This window comes from Jaculus jaculus, chromosome 2, assembly GCF_020740685.1.
Source record: "Jaculus jaculus isolate mJacJac1 chromosome 2, mJacJac1.mat.Y.cur, whole genome shotgun sequence".
NCBI classification, from domain to species: Eukaryota; Metazoa; Chordata; class Mammalia; order Rodentia; family Dipodidae; genus Jaculus; species Jaculus jaculus.
This window is the reverse complement of record NC_059103.1, coordinates 118703231-118726760: the sequence shown is the minus strand read 5'-3', so window position 1 is coordinate 118726760 and position 23530 is coordinate 118703231. Positions and strand designations below refer to the sequence as shown.

Here is a 23530-nt window from a genome sequence, read left to right as displayed (position 1 = left end):
TTCTCTCTCGCCATGCACAAGAATTAAGTCCAAATGGATTAAAGACCTTAACATCAGACCGGAAACTTTGAAACTGCTAGAGGAAAAAGTAGGGGAAACCATTCAACATATTGGTCTTGGCAAAGACTTTCTGAATACAACCCCAATTGCTCAGGCAATAAAACCACAGATTAACCACTGGGACCTAATGAAATTACAAAGATTTTGCACCGCAAAGGACACAGTGAAAAAAGCAAAGAGGCAACCTACAGAATGGGAAAAAAATCTTCGCCAGCTATATATCTGATAGAGGATTAATATCTAGGATATACAAAGAACTCAAAAAGTTAAATAATAAGGAATCAAACAAGCCAATCAAAAAATGGGCTATGGAGCTAAATAGAGAGTTCTCAAAGGAAGAAATACGAATGGCATATAAGCATCTTAAAAAATGTTCTACGTCATTAGTCATCAGGGAAATGCAGATTAAAACTACATTGAGATTCCATCTCACTCCTGTCAGATTGGCCACCATCATGAAAACAAATGATCATAAATGTTGGCGGGGATGTGGAAAAAAAGGAACCCTTCTGCACTGCTGGTGGGAATGCAATCTGGTCCAGCCATTGTGGAAAACAGTGTGGAGGTTCCTAAAGCAGCTAGAGATTGATCTACCATATGACCCAGCTATAGCGCTCCTAGGCATATATCCAAAGGACTCATCTCATTTCCTTAGAAGTACATGCTCAACCATGTTTATTGCTGCTCAATTTATAATAGCTAGGAAATGGAACCAGCCTAGATGTCCCTCAACAGATGAGTGGATAATGAAGATGTGGTACATTTATACAATGGAGTTCTACTCAGCGGTAAAGAAAAATGAAGTTATGAAATTTGCAGAAAAATGGATGGACCTGGAAAGTATTATACTAAGTCAGGTAACCCAGGCCCAGAAAGCCAAGCGCCACATGTTCTCTCTCATATGTGGATCCTAGCTACAGATGACTGGGCTTCTGCGTGAGAATGAAAATACTTAGTAGCAGAGGCCAGTAAGTTGAAAAGGAGACATAAAGGGTGGAGAAAGGAAGGGAGGGGGCTACTTAATAGGTTGATATTGTATATATGTAATTACAATGATTGTAATGGGGAGGTAATATGATGGAGAATGGAATTTCAAATGGGAAAGTGTGGGGGTGGGGAGGGAGGGAATTACCATGGGATATATTTTATAATCATGGAAAATGTTAATAAAAATTAAAAAAAAAAATCGTAAACTGAGTGAGGCCAGTGATAGCTCACTTGGCAGAGCAGATGACTAAGGTAGACGGAGAAATCTGAGTGTTGGGCTGGAGAGACGGCAATGAAGCGTTTGCCTGTGAAGCCTAAGGACCCCAGTTTAGTGCTCACTTCCTCAGGACCCACGTTAGCCAGATGTACAAGGGGGCACACGCGTCTGGAGTTCGTTTGCAGTGGCTGGAGGCCTTGGCATGCCAATTCTCTCTTTCTCTCTCTCTATATATATATCTGCCTTTCTCACTCTGTCTGTCACTCTCAAATAAATAAATAAATAATGAACAACAAAAAAAAGAAATCTAAGTGCTGAAGTAAGACAAAAAAAAAAAATGCTTCATTTCTGAGTCAAGTACATTAAAGGATGGCACTAAATTGTTCACTTGAAGGATGTTCCTAACAGAGTCTCTTGCCATCACACGGCTTTTAAGTTAGAAGGGACAAAACTACTATAATGTCTCTTTTGTTTTCAACTAGTGAGAAGTAAACAACAGTGAGACGCTTATGTTTTGTGATTAAAAAGTTGATTCATGCCAAATAAAATGTCAGTAATTTATATCTTACATATTAAAGCAACAAATGACCACTTTGGTTACCAGATAGTGGGAAACATGAAAGAGAAACAAAAAAATTCTATGTTATCACTTTTATCAAAAATTCGCTTCAAATAAGACAAGTTCCTAAAACTTAAGGAAGTCATATGTATTTAAATAGCCTGTATCAGAAAAAATAAAAATCATCTATCAATTTAGCAAATACTGTATCTTCATTGTGCTAAATATCTAAAAAACATAAGTGTTATGATTTCTTTCATTTGTTTTTTGCTTTTTATACAAATACAGGGTACTACTTAATGTATTTAGACTGGTAAGTGACAAAGAATTCAAGAATATCCTCTATTTGTCCTCACCCTATGTTAGCTACATTGTAGTAATTTTAAAAATAAACAATATATTTTAGGGCTGAAGAGACAGCTTAGCAGTTAAGGAGCTGACTTGTGGAGCCTAAGAATGCAGTTTTGATTCCTCAGTACCCATGTAAACCAGATGTAAAAGGTGGTACATGCATCTGGATCCCTGGCACACCCATTCTCTCTATCTGCCTTTATCTCTTTCTCTCTCAAAATAAGTAAATAAATTAAATACTTTTAAAAATATATTTTTAAGGGCTGGAGAGATGGCTTAGCCATTAAGTGCTTGCCTGTGAAGCCTAAGGACCCCGGTTTGAGGCTCAATTCCACAGGACTGACGTTACCCAGATGTACAAGGGGGCGTAGGTGTCTGGAGTTTGCTTGCAGTGGCTGGAAGCCCTGGCACACCCGCTTTCTCCCTCTCTCTCTCCCTCTCCCCCTCTCTCTCTCTCTCTCTCTCTCTCTCTCTCTCTCTCTCGCTTTCTTTCTTTGTCGCTCTCAAATAAATAAACAACAAAAAAAATTTTTTTAATATATATTTTTAAGCCAGATGGTAATGTATGACTAACTATAAAGTACAATTCAAATTTAAGGTCGAATACTAAGTCATATATTCTTAGGGATGGGGCAACATGCGTCCTTGAAAAGAGATGAAGTGTTTGAACACTTCTTTCTGCAAAGTGGGCCAGAATCCCAAGCTCTCACCACATAAACAGACATCTCAAGAATGACACACTGCATGTGTGGCTGACTCCAGTTTCACCGGCATATACTCCTCAGGCTCCCCTGGGACAGGTTCTAAGACTGCTTATGTCCTCCTTTGAGACAAAAAGGCTGACATGGCTCAGATTAACACATGCTTTGCACCTTATCTTCTTGAAATGAACCCCAAGGGACTTGTGTCTAAAATAATGTAAATCTTTCCAATTTTCTGCAGTCTTTCAACACAACTAACATGCTAACATCTATCAAGTACTTCAATCTAGAGGGCTATATTGAGCTCAGAAACAACATTTAAAATTTTGCCCTCTACAAATAAAAAAATAAAACTTAAACATAAAAAATAATAAGCTTATTTCCTCTGGGAGTCAACCACTAAGTTCTTAAAGAAGAAACCTGTACTTATAACCTACATTAAGAGAGTTCCGGGGACTGCAGAAGATGGCTTAGTGGTTAAGGCATTTGCCTGCAAAGCCAAAGGACCCTGGTTTCCCAAGACCCACTAAGCCAGGTGCACAAGGAGGCACATGCGTCTGGAGTTCACTTGCAGTGGCTGGAGGCAACGGAGTGCCCTTACTCTCTCTACCTCTTTCTCTCTCTCTCTCAAATAAATAAATAAAAGAAATCTATTTTAAAAAGAGAGAGTTTTGGAATGTTAGTCTATTACCTGGAGAATTCTGAATTATATATAGAAAAATTATTTTTATACAGAGAAAAGCAAATAAAGTGAAGTTATACCAATATAATTATAAAAGTAACTATAAGTCCCTAAGTACAATAAAATTCTATTTAAAATATTGACCTGTTTATTGAAGGAGTCACTTGTTTATCCCTTTTCCTGTACTTTAAAACTTAAATCACATTGTCATTTACCCTGAACCCAGCCACAGAATTATTTACTACTTTCCCCATTGTAATTTTCCATAAATTACAAATGTAATGACACATATAGACTCCAAAAGTAATTAAATTTTTGTGAGTCTCTTTTCTGTTCTGCATTTGCATTTGCTTTACCCCCTAAGTATAATGAACTGAGTTACAGATTTTCTCTAAAAAGTTCCATCAGTGTGTGAAAAGCCTATGTACTTCTGAAAAAAAAAAAAAAATCAGCACATCACACCCTGTGTTTCTGAAGAGCATGATCTTTCACAAAAAGTTTTAAGTGCAGAAGCCAAATGTGGAAGTGAGATTTTCTTTCCTTTTATAAATACCTAAAGATTAAAGGAAAACCTTTTGCTTAGAGAATATATATACTCACCTGTAGTTCCAGGTGATGTTTACCAAAATATCATAAATACTTAATAGCAACTGTTCCTAGTGCTCCCAGCAAAAGGCAGTAAAATGAAGCATAAACCTCAGCCATGAAAAGCAGGAGCTCCACACTTAGCATTTCACTCTCCCTCCCCCAACCCAGGCCCGCTTAGGAGTGCCTCCCCCCAAGTCTAATGATCCCCAGAGATGGCACTGCTGAATCCCAACTAGAAATGTTATGTGCTCCAGGGAAACTATTAATCATTTAAATGGGAAGAACAGCTCCAGTCCTATCTTCAGTCCCAGATCAGGTTGCCAGACTGATCACTAAGAAACAGAAATGGAGGGAGTTCTCCCACATTCCAGTCCAATTTTTTTCTGTTTTATTTTACATCTTTACTCTAAGGTCTTGACAACTCTCCACAGTCTCAAAAGGTAGTTAACTGCATGCTCAAAGAATGTAAGGGTCTGAGATGGTTTAGAAAAATCTTAAACTGGTAATCACAAGCCCGAGCTCTCAGAGCGCCTCATGACAGGAAGTACCAATCTCCTTCGAAGCAATCTCCAGATCTTTAGAATTACACTGTGGTTGAAGCAACAAGTAAACTCCGTTCTTGCTCTTTTTACTAAATATTGACCACATGTTCCATGTTACGTTTTCTTCTTAAAATGTGAAATGTACATAAAATTGCTAGCCTTTCCTGATCCATAAACATACTCACAGAATTGATTATTCCTTTGAGAGCTTGAAATCCACCTTTGACTGGAAAAACTTGCTCTTTGGAATCAGCAATTCTTTCCAACTTTAGAGGAAGGGAAGAAAGCTCAATTAATGGATGGTTAAAACATATAGCACTTTATATTCATATTTAAAATTATGATTTGGTTATATTCATCTGAAAAATTACTACCCAGAAGTCATTTACCAGTGTTGCCTGTGTTTAAGGTCATGAACTGAAGATGACAGACTTTTCACTCCAAAGGTACCATCATGAAATAAAGGTCAGACATGCCCTTAGACCTTGGTGTTGAGTTACAATGTAGGAGTGGCACAAGGGTATATTTAAAGTTAATGGCATGAGGGTTTCAGCTCTAAACCAATATTCAAAAACATAAATGTAAAATGATTTTTTAAAGAAAAATATTTTAGTATATAAACTCTCAAAACTTCATGGGGAAAAAATAGTTTTGTAAGATCACTAAAGATTTCTAAGTTAATTTCTCATATTTTTACACACTTGAGCCAAAAATATTAAGGAGATAAACTAAAAAGAAGTTTATTAACATGTTTATTATATACATGCATGGAAAGAGTTACTGATTACAAACTCAAAGGGGTGATTAGGACTTGCATTTATATAGTTTCTGTTTTTAAATTTTTTTTATCTTTGACATTTTCATTTAAAATCAAAATAAAAATTCTAAATAAGACTATCATAATAATCATATCAGTTGAATGAAATAAGTACTAATATTATTTTAATCCTAATATTTATCTAATTTTAGTTCACTAAACCCTTTTAGTTTCCAAACAAAACCTACCAAAAGTCTGACACTTAGTACAGTGCTCAAAACATAAAACCTTTTATAGAAAAATCTTTCTAATAGGTCACTCGTGAAAGAGTGAATTTAGCTATCCTTAAGGAAATTATGTGATCTAAAGTTTGGAGATCTGGGTGGGAGAGATGCATTAGCAGTTCAGACACTTGTCAACAAAGCCTAGGAACTCCTGTTCAAATCTCCAGGTCCCAATGTAGCCAGACGTACAAGTGACACAAGCATGCATGTTGCACATGCACACAAGGGTGTGCACACATCTGGAGTTCATTCACAGTGGCTGAAAGGCCCTGGCACACACACCTGCTCGCTCGCTCGCTCTCTCTCAAAAAAAAAAAAAAAAAAATGCAGATCTTTTGTTACCAACCTGAGCCTGTTCAAAGTCAAGAACTCCAACACAATAAACCTTAGCTCCAAGTGACCTGGACTTCTTTGCCTATGGAGAGAGAAATGAAAAGGGGAGAGGGAGGGGAAGAGGAGAAGGAAGAAGGGAGGGGGAGGGAAGTTGAGATTCAGATATAAATCCATGTAAGTAAACACAGTAAAGGTGCTCCAGTGGATCGCAGATCCACACTCACCTCATTCTCTGCATAGGATGGCACCAGACCGTCCAGTTTGCCATCTGTCAGTGCAATTATCATACTGGAGGTTTTCAAGTCCCCTGCTTTCTCAATTTGTTCATTTGCCTGAAAAAATGAAGCATAATTATCCCACCCGGATTAAATATTAACTTTTAACCAGAATGTTCGATTGAGCTGAATTTGAAGGTCTGACAAAATTAAAACCATCAGAATATGACTGGCTATCTTTTGAAACAAGGTATGGTGTGTTAATGTTTTTATTTGAAATATGTGTATATTTACAATGTAAGGTAGTTATTATTACATTTATGTAGTACAGATTTTTAGTTATGGTTGATTAAATATAACCACAGAGTAAAAGGAAAAATTTCTTAGGAGATAGAATGCATCCAAAATTTTCTTAACGTCCATAGTAAGAGATGCTTTCTACCCATTTCATGTCTAGAATGACTATCAGCATGGAAAAAGAAAATGAAGAATAAATATATGAAAAGGCTTTGAGCTTTGCTAAAGTTATATTTAATTATAGAATAAGAAACCATTCTCTCCCATACTTACTAGCTTCAGTCCTTCATGAATATATGTCTCTCCTGCTGGAGAAACTTGTTTTAAATCCTCCAATCCTTTACTGATTCTGCCTCTGAAATGCAGAGGAAAATGAGAAAAGTTCACAACGAACACTTCTTGAACAGCCTAAGAATACTGCAATCATGTCCCTAGCAGCAAGAAAGAAAGGAAAAGATGTGAATTTTAAGAAATGAAGGAAATAATGTGGATTTTAAGAACTAACTGCTCACACTTTCTATCATTTCAATAAGTTCTGTGTTTTAACAATGGAAAAGTAAAATTTCTGAAAAAGACATAAAATCAAAGTTTGCTGTATTCATTTTGAGCTGAGAACAGATATCTTTATCCATATTTGCTTAAGTTCTAAGGAGTACAGCATGTTCTCTCATCCACAAAAAAAAATACGAAGATTAGGTAGCTGGGCATCAGTGCAAAAGAACCCACTCAGCCTATCTCCCTGGAAATGGGGACATATCATTACTTTTTAAAGTCCTCAATCATATTACTTAACCCTTGCATAGAGAAAATAATATTTTCTATTTTAGAGTCACAGTCATAAGTCACATGATTCATTCACTTCTGTGCAACTTCTCACACATTCAGACACCAACAACCAGCATCTTCTCTTGACTATAATAAGCATTTGATACTTATTTGAAGAATGCATGAGTGGACACATGGGTAGGTGGGTGGATACACACGAGGGTATTGAACTCTTGAGAAAGACAATCTGACTGAAAAATATGAAAAATCAAATGACAATCTTTTTCATCATACATAGTTTATTGTCCCAGTGAAGTATAGCTGTGTGGATTATGGTTACAATATCAATCAGAGCTAATTCATGTGGAGGAACAAAGTAAGATCCATTTTATAGGTTTTTAAATCTATATTTAAAAAGCATAAGGATGTTCTAAAATAATGTTGCAAAACTACCCTTACAAAATAAATTCAGATTTTCATTCTGAAGGCTTTACTTCATTTTTGGTGGATTTGTTTGTTTGTTTGTTTAGACAAAGACTTGCTAATAGCCTTGGCTGGCCTTGAACTGAGGACCCTCTTATCCCTACCTCTCAGTTGTTGGCATTAAAGGCATGCAGTTTCACAACAGGCTTAAATTTTAAACTTCAAATTTCTGAAGAGATCTTCTCAACATACTGTTTTTTGAATTTTAGTTTGCAACAAAAGCAAAAAATATGTTTTTTTAAACATAAAATTCTTAAAATGACCAACAGAATCATGTTTTTAAAATACAATACACTCTCCATATTATTGAGGGTGATGGACAAATGTGGCTAATTATACAAAGAATATCATTTTTATATGAAGAAACTAATGAGTCCTACATAGCATTTTATACATATTTTAAACATGTCTGACTATATGATGTGATTGTAACATCAAAAATAGTAATATATGACAAAGTTATAGCCATTCACTCACCTCGCATATATTTTTAAAGTAACTTTTTGATTATATTTTAATAGAATAATAATTTTTTTTTTTTACCAAACAACTCCAATCTCCATGTGAGAAGGCTTTTGAAAAGAAGGATAAAAGTGGTAAGGTGTAAGTCAAACTCCCCTCCTTCCTGGTTTAGCATATTTTCCAACCCAGACCAACTGCTTCTTTTAATACTTGGATTCAAACATAAGTCTACCTATTCTAAGTTTTTCTCCTATCTCATTGACCATTCTTTTTCAAAGTGTCCCTAAGCTTTCTGGCCTACCTGTATTCATTGCTTACTATGATGAAAATTTTGTCTCTTAAAACATTCTACTTTAAAATAATTTAGCTAATTTAATTAATTCAAGTTAGAATTTTTACTCCTCACACTGGAGGATTTACAATGGCTATCTCCATGTCTTTCACTTATGATGTATTTTTCTACTCTGAACTTATTACAAAGCCTCCTGGCAAATAAATGCTCAATAAATTTTTTAAGTTATCAGAGGAAAGCTTAATAATTCTATATATGGGGAATGAAACAGCATAACATATAAGCTTGTTTTATGTAATACTTATGTTTGAAACCAGCATTAACAACTTGATACTGATTTTGCCTGAATGCATATAAAAACCAAAGATTTGGTGCTTCCTAGAAATGAGTGGCAGTGTGTTCTCAACCATTAATGTTTGCTGCCAAAGAGAAAGAAAAAAGATAACAAAAGGGCTTCATGGTTAAGGTACTTGCCTGCAAAGCCTGAGGACCCAGGTTTAATTCTTCAGGTTCCACATAAGCCAGATACACATGGTGGCATATACATCTGGAGTTCATTTGCAGTGGCTAAATGCCCTGGTGTGCCCATCTCTCTCCCTCTCCCTCCCCCTCCCTTCCTTCCTTCTCTCTCTCTCTCTCTCTCTCTCTCTCTCTCTCTCTCTCTCTCTCTTTCTCTCTCTCTCTCCCCCTCCCTCCCTCCCTCCCTCCATCTGTCTCTAATAAATAATTAAAAATAAAACATATTTTTTAAAAGACAACTAAAATGCAAGTTTACACAAACAGAATCTGCATAATAAAATCTGCCTTCTTACCCTACTCTCCGCCCCTGCCAACCAGGACCAGGCAGCATGAGCACAAGACAGACTAGAAGAAACTGGCCAGATAGGGGCTCCCGGTCCTTCTTAGTCTCTGTTAGTTTATTTCGACTGATGAGAGAACATGGCAAGGGTTGCTGCCTCTGTGCGCTCCCATGATCACAAAGCCACCCACCATCACTTTTGCAGTTGCAAAGACATGGGAGGAAAGGGTTTCTTGCCCAGATCCAGTGATATCAGCACCCATGAGGCTGGAGTGGGACCAGGCCATCAGCCTTTTCTCCATCAGTGTTAGTTTGGGGAAAATGAAACCCAAAACCAGAGAGGGTAGTTCTCAAAGGGTGCCAACCAACTCAAAGTTCTAAGTCCCTCATCAGGAAAACAAAGTGGTGCTATAGGTTATAAACAGAACCCTAATGCATACTACTAGGAAACAGCAAGAGGAGGAAAAAGAAGAGGGAAGAGGAAGAAAAGAAGATTCAACAAAGAGACGCTCAAGCCCAATATTGTTGTGGACCAGTTTCACTGGCTTTAATGTTGTGTCTTCAACAATGAGCAGCAGGAGTATTAAAACAGTAATATTGAAACTGCTTCAATATTTGTTTAAAGCTGTTGCCAAGGGAACTGTCATCATGCAAAATCCCCTCTAAATCCTAAGGGCAGATGTTTTTTTTGTTATCTTTCAGTAGCTGTTAGCCACTTCCCCCTCTGCTACATACAACTATGCACACGTTTTTTTCTTGCCTGACTACCAGGAAACCCAGTTTCTTTCTTTCTCTCTTTCCTTCTTTCTTTCTCTTTTTCTTTCTGTCTGTCTGTCTGTCTTCCTTCCTTCCTTCCTTTTTAGAAAGAAAGCAGAAGTTTTATTTTTTTTAATATTTATTTTTCTTTATTTATTTGAGAAAGAGAGAGAGAAACAGGCAAGTAAAGAGAAAGAGACCGGGCGTGCCAGGGCCTCCAGCCACTGCAATCAAATGCCAGACTCATGTGCTTCCATGTGCATCTGGCTTACATGGGTCTAGGGAATCGAACCTGGGTCCTTTGGCTTTGCAGGCAAGCTAAAAGCACCTTAACCACTAAACCATTTCTCCAGTCTCACAGTCAATTTCTTAATCAATCAAAAAAAAAAAAAAAATTCTGTTAAGTTTCTGGAGTTATTCACTTGCTTCAAAATTTTTACCCAAAATCTTAAATTCTTTTTCATGTTTTAATAATTTAACAAGTTTCTCTAATATTGTTATTAGGTTACAAGCATCCTAAAATATGTTTTAGAAATAGGCAAGACTTAAATGAATAAAACAGTTTATTAAAGATCTAGGATTTTGTTTCATTTTTATTTATGTGCAAGCAGAAAGAGATAGAGAGAAGAGAGGCAGAGAAAGAGAGAGCAAATGGGTGTGTCAGGGCCTCCAGCCACTGCAAATGAACTCTAGAAACATGCGCTATTGCATTTGGTTTTATGTGGCTACTGGGGAATTGAACCCCAGTTGTTAGGCTTTGCAGGCAAGTGTCTTAACTACTAAGCCATCTCTTCAGCTCCTAAACATCTGGGTTTTTTAAGTGGGAACCAGGGAACTAAACTATGTAATCAACTGAAGAAAAAGGAGGGAAAGGACAAGGAGGTGAGGAAGTGAGGAGAGGGAACAAGAAAGGGAGAGAAATTCCATTGACTCATTTTTTATGAAACTTTTAGCTTTATTAGTACCACTCAAATTTCTAGGCTGTGAAGGGGGAAGGAGGAAGAGGAGGGCTTAATTCCTCAGAGTATTCTGACATGCAGCCAAGACAATGAATCTCTTATCAGGACTAGTTGAAAAGAAGGGAGTTATCTGGAAGGGAATGGAGAAGGATAATAGAAGATAACACAAAAGGATTCTGATCAAAATACATCACATACATGTACACTTATTGTCAATATTTATTAAAGCACCTCTTATCCGCCAATTGTTTTTTTTTTTTTAATTGTTCAAGGTAGGGTCTCACTATATCCCAGGATGAATTATTATTAATTATGTAGTCTCAGGGTGTACTCGAACTCACAGTGATCCTCCTACCTCTGCCTCCCTAGTGATGAGATTAAATAAGTGTGCCACCTAGCCTGGCTGGTTCTCAATTTTTTGTTGTTGTTGTTTGTTTGTTTCTTGTTTTTCGAGGTAGGGTCTCACTTTGGCCCAGTCTGACCTGGAATTTACCATGCAATCTCAGGCTGGCCACGAACTCATGCTGAACCTCCTACCTCTACCTCCAGAGTGCTGGGATTAAAGGCGTGTGCCATCATGCCCGGTCTTCATTTTTTTTTGTTTTTAATTCATGTGGCTCTTCTTCTACCAAGAGACAAAGTTCACTTCCTCTCCTCTTGAAACTAATTGATGCTTTATTGCTTGGCAGTAGAATAAGTTCTTAAACAACTGATTCCAAACCATAACAGCAGTGGAAACATGACTTCTTCATGATAGGCTGCTTGCTTTGGGGGTTACCACCACCCCTAGGAGGCAGGTGCCATGATGGGAGACGATGAGCCACACACAGAAGTCAGCGGGAGGAGACCAAAGATGGTCCATGAAAGAAACGGCCCCAGCAGAGCCCCTGGACCAACTCTATCAGAGCATCTATCCTATCTCTCATCCTCATGTAGTATCCCAGGGGTGAGTAAACTTGCAGCTGAACACTGTCAGCTCACAGAATTCTGGGAGAAACTCACACTATTGTTACCAAAGAGTGCACTCATGGACATTGCCTCCCAAGTTCTGATCAGTCTTCCTATGGTCCACATTTTAAACTCTCTCCTGGTCATGGAAGTTGAAGGTCCACAGGTCTCTTTCATTTTGAAATATCTCTCTTTTAATCCAAATTGAAATTTTGTGGAATCCCTTAGCATCAAATTATGATATACTCTACCACACAAAGGCCATATGTACAACATTTCTTTAAATGAGTCTCCTTTCTCCTCAGGTGAAACACACCCCCAGAATGCTTAGGAACATATAATTAGCTAGAGGCACACCTTTCAGATTCTTGAAAGACTTGCTGCTTAGACAGGAGGATCTGTAAGGCTCCATCATAAGTCTTTCTGAAGTCTTAACCAAGTAACCTTCAGGTGCCCCCTTGTTCTGATCTTAATTCTGATGCCACATTTTACAGGTATCTATCCAGGTCTTATTACTAATAGCTCTTTTTATATTGGAAAAGCATTTTGTCAAGGGAGACTAAAGATGAAAGCAAGTTTTATTTTTCAGCCAGTTAAATTGTTGGTTATTTATACTTCATCTGCATACTGCTTGAAGATAGAGTGGTTCCCTCTCCAACTCCTCCTATTCCTCTCTTGTCATCACAGGTGGCTGAAAGATGCCAGCTGACATCTTCAGTAGACCTCTGCGCACCTCCCCTTAGCTCTGTCTGTATATGTGTGCTACAGACACACATTCTCTACTTTCTAACCTCACCATGCATTTGCACCACTACTCACAAGGGCCACTTTGCTTCCACTTCTAGTGACAGTGTATTTGCAGCCCTTATTGTCTCCTTGTGGTCTTTCAGCTCCCATGCTCATTACATTGTCATCGTGGCCTTCCAAGTGCTGAACTTAAACTACCCCAAAATTAGGAGCGTAAAGACAAACGGATTATGCAATGAATGCACAGTGCTGGTGTTTCTAAAGTGGCCAGTTTGGAGAGGAGAATAAGTTGAAATGGCTCAGGCCCGTGGCTAGAAAGTTGGAGCCAGTGCAGATGCAGGTTGTTGCCTCAGAACTCAGAGAGGCCTGCTGACCAGATTCATGATTCTGCTTTGCATGGGCAGGCTGGGTTTTCCTCCAGCACAGGGGTCTCAGGATAATCACAACTTTTATACAGCAGAAGGTTTCCAAGACCATGAGAGAAGGAGTTCATATTCATGTCTGCTACATGCTGTTGGCTCAACTCTGTCAGTCACTGGCCCAGCCCAAACTTGAAAGAGAGAGAGAGAAATATATTCTACCATCTTAGGAACTGACAAGTTCTTACTCTAATTTATATCAACTTGCTTATTGATTAACTTAAAAGGTCACTAATTTGCTGACTTCTCTGTGCTGTAGACTCTAGAGCAATAAATCCAAAGTGGTGATCCTGGACCTGAAAATATCTGCGCACAAATACCCTGGTGGTCTCCAATTTAGTTTGCATTTCTAGTACCCAGTTCACACCTGAAGTTCAGGCCAGCTACATCCTGCATCTTTATGGCATTTCCTCATTCAATGTTGCACCACTGGAACTGGCCTCTGCGTTTGACCACTTCTCCGTTTCCAGGTTTGTCTCCCAGGCAGGATTTCACAGTGTACTAAATATTCTAGGCCTGACCCACAGAGTAACTCTTCACTGAATATCATCATCAGAGCCTAGCTGCTGACCAGGCCAAGTCCCTCCAGGTTAGAAAATGTGTGCCTAAACAGATTTTTCAACAGGAAGACTTACTTCCCTAGTAGAATTTTTCAAAAACCAACCCAAGTATGGTCACTTCCTCTTTTCAGTTCTCAGGCATGTGAGAACAGAGCCGTACAGAAGATGACTATGCTTTTGAAGTGTGACAAATTCTGGTTAAAATGAAAAGTACAGAAGGGGAACAGCCTGAGTCAGGACAGCACAGTGTAGAAGTGCTCATGCTCAGTCTCAAACAAGGGTGTGGCTCTCGGGCCTGACTGTTGTCCTCTGCCTCAGACAGCAAGACCTCCTGACTTCACTAAATGTTCGTTAGCTGACCCAGGTTTGATTCCCCATGCCCATTTAGAGCCAGATGCATGCATCTGGAGTTTGCAGCAGCTAGAGGCCCTGCCACACCCATTAGCGCTCTCTCTCTCTCACACACACACACACACATTACAAGTAAATAAATAAATGTATTTTCAAAAATACTAAAAAAAAAAGTTAAATTTTCATTAGCATCCTGACACAACATGATCAAACTATGACAATGTACACCAGTGACTTTCACATTCCAATTTGGCCTTGGCCTCCTTCTGAACTAATTATCACCATGACAACAACATCAAAAAACCACAACTATAAAAATTACAAGGTAGATGCAGACTGATGATAGACACAAAGAAAGAAATGAAAATACTGTAGCAAACATTTGTGGTGCAGCCATTACATGTTACAAGCTTAATTAAGCCTGCTCACAAAATCAGCTCAGCATGGCTTTATGGTGGCAACAATTAGCTCCTTTTACCTGGTTCAGGAATTAGGTTCAAGAGGTAAAAGAACATGCCCAAGGTCACACAGCTAGGATGGAGTTCTAATGTCTACTTGACCCAAGTTCCAATCTTGTTCTGTACACTATAAAGTAGTCTTCCAGAACTTCCAAGGTATCATTAGCTACTACGTTTTATTTCTTGATGCTTTTTCTTTCCAATCCCTCATGATTTATTTCTTGATGCTTTTTCTTTCCAATCCCTCAATTTCATCCTGACACTAGCTTAGCAACCTGTAACTGCAAAAGACATCAGTAAATTCTCTTTTCCTTTAAGCATTTTAAAATGTTTTTAAATGCATTTTTAATGAAGTAAATGAAATAACTTGGAAACATAAAGATCAAACTGTTATGACCCTTCCCATATTCCATCTCATACCTGAGACAGTGTCTTTTTTAATATTTTATTTATTGATTCATTTATTTAAGTGAAAGATAGAGAGAAGCAGACAGAGAGAATGGGTGCACTAGGGCCTTCAGCCACTGTAAATGAACTCCAGATGCATGCGCCACCTTGTGCATCTGGCTTACATGGGTCCTGGGAATCGATTCGGGGTCCTTTGGCTTTGCAGACACGTGCCTTAACTGTTAAACCATCTCTCCAGGCCCAGTGTCATTTTTAACAGCAGTCGTTCCATGTGTTTTTTACCACACTCACCATGTAAACAATGAAGGATTTTTTTGTTTGTTTCTATTTTACACAGCATAAATTCAAACCAAGTGTTCTACAACTTGCTTTATCACTTAAAATAACTTGTATATATTTTTATGTCAATGCATATGGATTTACACTCGGGTGAGAGAGAGAGAATATAATTGATTTAACTAATAGAATATTTCAAAAAGTGACAAGGAAAAAAAAATAATGGGAGAAACTGGAGAGGAGGGGTGAGCTTGCTTTGGACTTGAAAGCCAGGCAAGGCTTCACAGAACAGTTTACAAATGAGATTTTTCTCGTTGATTGTTTTTTTTTTTTTTTTTTTTTTTTTTTTTTTTTTGGTCCTGTTTGGTAGGTTGGCTGCTTGGTTTTGTGGTGCTGGATATCATGTTATACATGAACACTTTACCACTGGGATACATTTGTAGCCCACGAGATGATATAGGAAGAGCAAACGTATCAAGGAACATGTGAAACAGAAAAATAGCAAAGATCCTAATGTTTGCAGCAGCTTGGCTTGTCCGTGAAATGGGAAGAAGAGCTGTTGGTCTGGGCTGTAGGACAGCACACCGAAGGACAGGACTAACTAGGGCACTCAGCTAAGGGTTTTGAGACTACTGAAAAGCATATACTATGTAAGTCATTAAACTGTTTTACGCATGGAATGGTACAATCTGCTTTAAACTTTAAAAATCAAGAAGCCTAATGCATAGCTTTGCATTTGTAAACTATGTGCTTAGATGAGATAGATAATTTTACTTATTATCATCATTTTCCCAATTTGTAAAATGGAGATAATAGCATTAAAGCACTTTGCATACTACTTTGTATATCATAATTGTCCCATGAATGTTTTAAACCAAATCACTATTATGTCATTAAATAATACTGAACAGAATTGGATATATCACTATTGCTGGTTACACAACTTGGTAACTAGTGATATCCTTAAAGTGAGTTCTGATTCCATATTCTTCAATACTGACAGGTTGTGTATTTGCATATTGCATATTTCCTATTCTCTGGCCCATTAATACAATGTTGACTTATTTATGTATATACTCATGCCCTTACACACACTAGATTATTCATCTTTGTGTGAATCCCAGCTCCACTGCATCAATCAGATAGGCAGGCAGGTAAGAAGGAGGATACCAACCAAAGGAACACAAGGAAAGGAAGGAGTGCTTTAAACTAAAGTACTTAAAGTAAAAAAAAAAAAAAAAAAAAAGACAAAAAAAAAAAACTAAGATAGGTATATAAAGTATATAACTGAAATTATCCTGCCATGAGTCTTTTACTTTTGAATTTACATGTTAATGAAAACAATGATGAAACCATTATCATGTTTACCATGATAGCAGTAAACATTAGTACTCTTTCTCTTCCAATCTTCTCTCATTGTTGCTGAAAACATTTAGCAACCCCTGAGAAACAGTGCTACTTTTCATATTTATCAAGGTACTGAAGATTATGAGTAATACAATTAAGATTGTGAAACACTGTACTTTTCATTGCTTAACTGTTGCTTTTCAAATCACACTAAAAGTTACATCTATTTAGGTGTATACTATAAGGCACTGGAAAAGTTTCTATACAGGGAGTACTCCAAGTATATAGGTTTTAGCTGGGCATGGTGTGCACACCTTTTTGCTAACACTGGGAGGCAGAGGTAGGAGGGCTGTTGTGTGTTCAAGGCCAACCTGAACCTCCATAGTGAATTCCAGGTCACCCTGGGCTAGAGTGAGATCCTACTTCAAAAAACAAACAAGCCAGGCATGGTGGCTCACACCTTTAATACCAGCACTTGGGAGGCAGAGGATTACCATGAGTTCAAGGCCACCCTGAGACTACATAGTGAATTCCAGGTCAGTCTGAACTAGAGCAAAATGCTACCTCAAAAAAACAGACAAACAAAAATTTATAGGTTTTGACAGAAGGCTTTACAGGAGTGTTGAAGACAATTGTGCACTGTTTTCTTGCATCTACATAGGAATATTTTCACATATGCACACAAAATAAATAAGAATAATTTTTGTAAAAATTAGTAATGGAAGCAAAGTGATCCTATATCCAACTATACATGGTCACAGAAATTTGAAAAATTGCTGATTCAATTAATGAAATAGTAAAGGCAGCTGGAGACATGGCTTAGTGGTTAAGGTTCTTGCCTGCAAAGCTGAAGGACCCAGGTTTGATTCCCCAGCACCCAAGTAGGCCAGATGCACAAGGTGGCACATGCTTCTGGAGTCTGTTGCAGTGACTAGAGGCCCTGGTGGTCCTATTCTCTCTATGTGCCCAAACAGTAAAGGAAGTATTTATAAGAAAACAATGAACTTTATTGGAGATGTTCTGTGACAATGTGAAGTCCCTTCCAATTCATTGTCTTACTTGGATCATCACAGGAACTCTCTGAGAAAATCTAGTAGACATGATATCTGAATTTTATAGACTAAGCCCAACACACTGAGGAAATAATTCACCCAAGGTCCACAAATCATTCAAACTAAACCTCTCATCCAAGTTTTCTTTCAATGTATGTATCTTCTGTTGAGCCAAATTAATTCAACTTGTCCCACATAGTGAAATATAATAAAACTCAAAGTATTTCTATTTAGAAAGAGATCAAGAAGCCAGTTATGTATAAAATAAGTGGCAAGTAGCACTATTAAAATCCTTCCTGGGATATTATAAATCTATTCAAGCAAGACTACCTGGCACATAGTATTCCCTTTATATAGACAGACTTTTCTCCCAGTCATTAAATACTACATACTCCTTAGTTCCAAATAATAATGATAAAGCTTGTATCTCATGAATACTAACATACCAGGCTCCTTCCTGTATTCATGAACTCTGATTCTTGCAACAACCTTATGAGGTAAGTGCTATCATCATCACCACATATGTGAGAAAAGTTGAGTCATGGAAAAGTTAAGTAATTTGTCCTTGACAGTTTTGGTTAATACAATGCAGAGGAATTAAGTCATCTTTGAATGCAACATTAAGTTGCGTCTTGAAAGAGAGGCATCTTCTGACTATTTCAGCCTCTTTCCCACTTTAGTCAACCACTCATAAAGGAAGAATCTCCAACACAGAAAAAAGGTTTAAGCAATCTCAATCTGGGAATCCAATGACTAGACCTCATCTTCAAAGTGACAGGAGGACCTACATGTAAAGTGCCTGGCAGGGAAGCTGGCACAATATACATAGCTGTCAGTTACTGATTCGTATGTGCGTCTGGCATAGTGCTAAGTAGTTTTCTATGTAAATGCATGCCACAGATGTTAAAATTGTTCTTTTATCCTTTGATATGACTGAATTCAAACCTAATTCTTTGGAAACTAAGCTGGGCAGTGGTGAATTTTCTTTTTATAAAGGTAAAAAATTTTGTGTCCATTGGGCAAAGGAAACTGCTATCTGTGGGTTATAAGGAATGTCCGTTGCTCTGATACATAAGGAGGAAAGTACAAAAGGAAGACTGAAGTCCTGGGCTGTACTCAAACCTACAGAGATTTCCTCACCAGGAAAAGCAGACTTTAACAAAAGAATTGGAAACATACATATACCATGTTCCAAAGCAACTCAGTAAACAAGTTCTTTTGTTGAGCCTTCTTAAATATTATGGTTTACTGATTAAGAATTAAATACCAATTGATTTCAATTAATTTTTACAAAAGATAAAAAGCAAACCTCTACTAACAACTATTATTCAGAAATTCAAAATCACATGTGCAAAATTAAGTATACAAGTCTCCCTTGCTTAAAACTATACATTAGAGAATTCTGACTCCAAAACAATGCAGACTCATTCATTCTCACAAGGTCTTAAATGCATTAGGCTAAATGATGAAAACAAAATGAGGAATAACAGCTTCATAATCTGATAAGCAAAACTGATGCCATGGAAAGCAAGTGTTCTTTAAATATGTTACTGACTACTTCTAACTGCTATAATATGATCAAATGGCAAGGAAATGTCACATGAATGCTATCATATCAGCTTGCAAAAATCTATACCTTTTAAAAGCACTGAGACATTCTCTCTCTTTCTCTCTGAGTGTGAGTGTGTGTGTGTATGTCTGTGCATGTGTGTGTTTCCTTATAAAGTTTAATATATTCAGCATCATTGGACCTCAGTAAAAGACTGGAGATCCAACATGTCTGCTTAATTTGATAAATTATCCAATGAGCTCCATTTCTTCTCTTTCAAATTCCTCCCTGGTTAATGTCTCGATAGGAAAAGTGCAGAAGTGCTTACAATAAAGACAGGGAGAACAGTAGAAAGCAGTGAATATGCAACCAAAGCAGGGACCTGGACTCAATGGTACATTCTACATCCAATGTAAATTACATTGATTTTCAGATAATCTGCTCTCATAATATTCAGACCTCTCCTTTCTTTCTCTAACTGTAGAGATGCAAATTACTGGTGCCTGTATTTGATTCCACTGAGAGACCTGAATCACCACATGGAAATATAAATCATTTCTACTAAATGTAGAGTCAAATCTCTTTACTAAAAGCCTTCAATGAAATGATAATATACTAACCTGTCTCCAGTTAATGGCAAAATAATGGTTGCTTGAGAAGAAAACACAATGAAAGACAATCTCATTTCAGGACTGCAAAATAAGAAAAAAAGACAATTAAAAGTTGTTTAAGGAAACATTGATATAATGCAGACATAGAGCTAGGAAGTCTCATTCAAAACTGGTCTCACTAAATAGTCCAGGCCTCATTTAAAGGGAACTCTTTAGGCAGAAAATAACTGATTCTGCTTAACATTATTGTCTAACTCATTTTTAGATTTAGTCAGTGCTTCTCAGCTATCAAACATTCCTCCAATACCCAGTGGGCTTTGCATTTAAAAAAGAGAGTAACTAGGAAGAAAAATTCTAGGCTGTTATAACATTCACTCATAGAAAATGCCTCTTCCCTTAGTGTTCTACTGTACCCCCTTGCAGGAGACGAGACCCTTCAGAGTGATTGCCATTAACCATAATTAGGACTGGACAACAGTCCATTTGACTTAATGGCCACAGCTATGCTAAGAGTCCATACAAAATTCATCTAGAAGCAAGAATACTTGGAGCGTATCAAGGGACATGTGAAGGAAATTTGGAAAACACTTTTTGAGTAGGCATTTTCAAATTTTGAATCTACCTTCCAAGCTTTAAGTTTTCATCTCACAGGATCATACCTGTTTCTCAATGCAAATGTGACCAAGATCTGAAACTAAGATCTACAAGCTGAAGGTCAGAAACATCTAAAAGCTTAGAAATACTTCAAGCATTGTGCTGTCAGTAGTCATCCTTTATTCATTTCCTAAGATAGATAATTAGTTACTGAACAACTAAGCTTGAGCCAGAGAATAGCATACTGTAGAGTTCCAACATACAAACCAGACCAAAGGAATAGGAACTTCATTCCTTCAAACACTGCAGTGAAATGATGCTGTGCTTTGGCTTAACATTATATGACACACTTGGCCTTTTCTAGGAGTAAATCAGAAGTTTATAAACAACTGTCCTTTCTGCTTTGACACTTATAGATATAGGGTCTTGTTTATTTTTCTTTCCTAGACAGTTTTACCTCAGACCCTGTCCGGGAATGAGAGTGCTCTCCTTGGCTTCTTTCACAAGAAATGATTGAACACGGACAGGCATACATTTTTATAGGGATAGCTTTTACTGCTGCCAATAACGGAAAGCAAGGATTGCCTAGGCCTCTACAGATTGTTTGAAGTTACTTGCAACATGACTTTCAAAATGTTTTGATTATCCAAGCCTGTTTTACAGAAAACATTTGGGCTGACAAGATTGGAAGAAGCAATATTTAATGATACAGCTCCTATCCGTGTCCTTTTCCATTATCCTGATAAACTTGTACTTGTTTGTTGCATTTTCCCCCCAACCAACAAAAAAGAAAAAAGGACGGACAAGAAGCTTCAAAAGCACAGTATCCTAAGGTCTTCTATTTTTAAATAGGAGATGCCACTAATTCCTAGTTACCTCTAAATAACAGAGTAAGCTAGATTTCATAGCAGTCGTGCTTTTTATAGGAGAGGAAAGCAGAGTTTCTGAGTGAAGCTAACTGCATATATAGAACAGTTAAATTTTAAACCAACTGCACACCCACGCATGGTGTAAATACAACTCATTTCTTAAACACACACACACACACAAGTGCTTTTTCTAGTAGTGGATTAATAACACATGTTCATTTGAAGCTTTCCAACACTTTTTCCTTTTAAACATGGACGCTTACAATGCTAGAAACTGAAATTATATGACGGATACAATTAGCATGAAATTTATTTCTTAATGTGATAAATTATGAGAAAGCATAACTGAAGCTCAAAATATGAAATTTTGAAAAGGAAAAGACAGTTGGAATAGTATTTGAAGATACTTTCCCAGAATCTGAGCCAAGTTTCTGGAATACAGATGAAATAAACCTCCCAGGGACAGCTAAAAGACTGAGTGATGCCTTGTGTGCAAGGCCACCATAAGATATTTAGAAATCAACATTTCAGGAAAGGTTTTCCCTATAAAAGATTTCAGAAAATAGAAACACTTCAGGTTAATCTACTTCCTCTCCATGGCCAAGAAAAGTGAAGTGGGGAAAAAAAATACCTCACAAATCTCTCTGTAAGTTGCTGGACAAAATTGTAAATTTCAATCCAGTTATTTGCCACACTCCCAGATCTGAAAAAAAAAAAGAAAAGAAAGAAATCAAAGTAATCAGAAGAACAAATCATGGGGGCTGAAATGCAAACATTTCTGCAATACCGTGAGGATGAGGATCCTGCCCTCCCCCTTAAAGCAAACTAGTTGTTTTAAACTAAAACTTCGGTGCCCAACGGGAGGAAAGAAAGACAGCACATCTCTAGGACAACCTGCTTGCCAATTGTTTAGAGTAAGACACAGCTGTTCAAAACAAAAACAAAAGCCTTCTTTCCCAGGAAATGCAAACCACATTTTCCTTTCCCTGGCTCCAATGACAGCGCTGTGAACACGGCAAAACTGGCCAAACTTTAGAGAGCCTGAGCGTAGAATGCTGTAAAGCGAACAAGCTACCAGGAAAGAGTCCCATTTCAGTCCCGGGGCCAACAGACTCTCTCAGGTGGCCACATTGCCATTTCTCAAGAGATGCTAGGCCGAACACGCAGTGGGTACTCTAGAGAATCAGGGAGCCCTGGGCTCCTGTCACCCCCATCCCACGTCCAGCCAAAGCCCTTTGAAAGAAGATAACAGCAGGGCGCCCACTGCAAGCTTCTCCCATCCCCTCTCCAGGGTACACACACCCGTCCCAGCCTCCCCCAGCCCCTGCCAATGCAGTGCCAACCCTCACAGGAGACCCCGGCTTGGCTTAGGCACTCACTTGTCCAGGACGAAGTAGAGATCGAAGGCTCTTCTGCAGGAGGGCTGTTCCTGGGCGCGCAGGAGCACGCTAGGACCGCCGAGCGCCAGCAAGCACAGGCTGGGGAGCAGCCAGCGCCCAGGGCCGAGCGCCCGGGAGCGGCCGGCCACCATGCTGTGGCCGGGGCCCCGAGTCTCCCTCCCTCTCGCAGCCCCCTGGACTCTGCCGGGCTGGGACACCAAGGAGGCGGAGTCCCCGGAGGGGGTTTGGGTGCGTCAGGGCCGGCGGGGACACCTCCCCCCTCCCCAAGCTGACCGCGGGAGGGAAGTCCGAGGAGGACAAAGGGAGTCTCCGCCGCTGCCGCAGGAGCTCGGGATGGATGCCGTCCTCCCGCTCCGGGCTCCCGAGGCCGCTGCAGACAATGAAGGCCCACGGCCACGGGCGAGGGGGGACAAGTTTCTCCCGGGACTCGGCTTCAGCCCCCAGCGCCCGCCTGGCACCGGCCCCAGCGCCCCATCCGCGCCCAGCGCTGACCTGCAGCCGCCGCCGAGCGCAGCGCCACGGGCACCCGGGGTGGTGGAGGGGGCACGCGGCGGCCCCGGCGCAAACTTGCGGAGAGCCCCGCGCGGCGGCTCCTCCCCCGGCCCCCCCCTCCCTCCCCGCCCAACTTTCTTCCCGGGGCCGGGCTGGGGCCGGGCGCCGGGGGCGGTCCCGGGACTCGCCGCGGCCGGGCTGCTGGAGCGCCGCCGAGCCCGAGCGCGCGGCCGCGGGGCTCTCCCGGGGGCGGGGCGGGGCGGCCGGCTGCAGCCGCTCGCGCACACTTGTGGGTTCGTGCCCAGCCCACGGCCACTGGCCAGCTTTGGGAAGCTAGCGGGAGAGGAGTTTAAGCAAACA

At 39.2% G+C, this 23530-nt stretch overlaps 1 protein-coding gene across 1 annotated transcript in view; it reads right to left on the bottom strand.

Moving 5' to 3' along the window:
* Antxr2 (ANTXR cell adhesion molecule 2) overlaps window positions 1–23154 on the bottom strand; it is a 148659-nt gene extending 125505 nt beyond the window's left edge. Inside the window, exons 1-7 of the mRNA XM_045142695.1 lie at window positions 22658–23154; window positions 21910–21981; window positions 19825–19896; window positions 6847–6928; window positions 6286–6393; window positions 6075–6143; window positions 4873–4953 (exon numbers count right to left, since the gene is read on the bottom strand). Of these exons, the coding sequence (XP_044998630.1) occupies window positions 4873–4953; window positions 6075–6143; window positions 6286–6393; window positions 6847–6928; window positions 19825–19896; window positions 21910–21981; window positions 22658–22809 (636 nt within the window). The 5' untranslated portion in view covers window positions 22810–23154. The remainder of the gene's footprint in view (window positions 1–4872; window positions 4954–6074; window positions 6144–6285; window positions 6394–6846; window positions 6929–19824; window positions 19897–21909; window positions 21982–22657) is intronic.
* Between the last annotated feature and the right edge of the window lie 376 nt (window positions 23155–23530).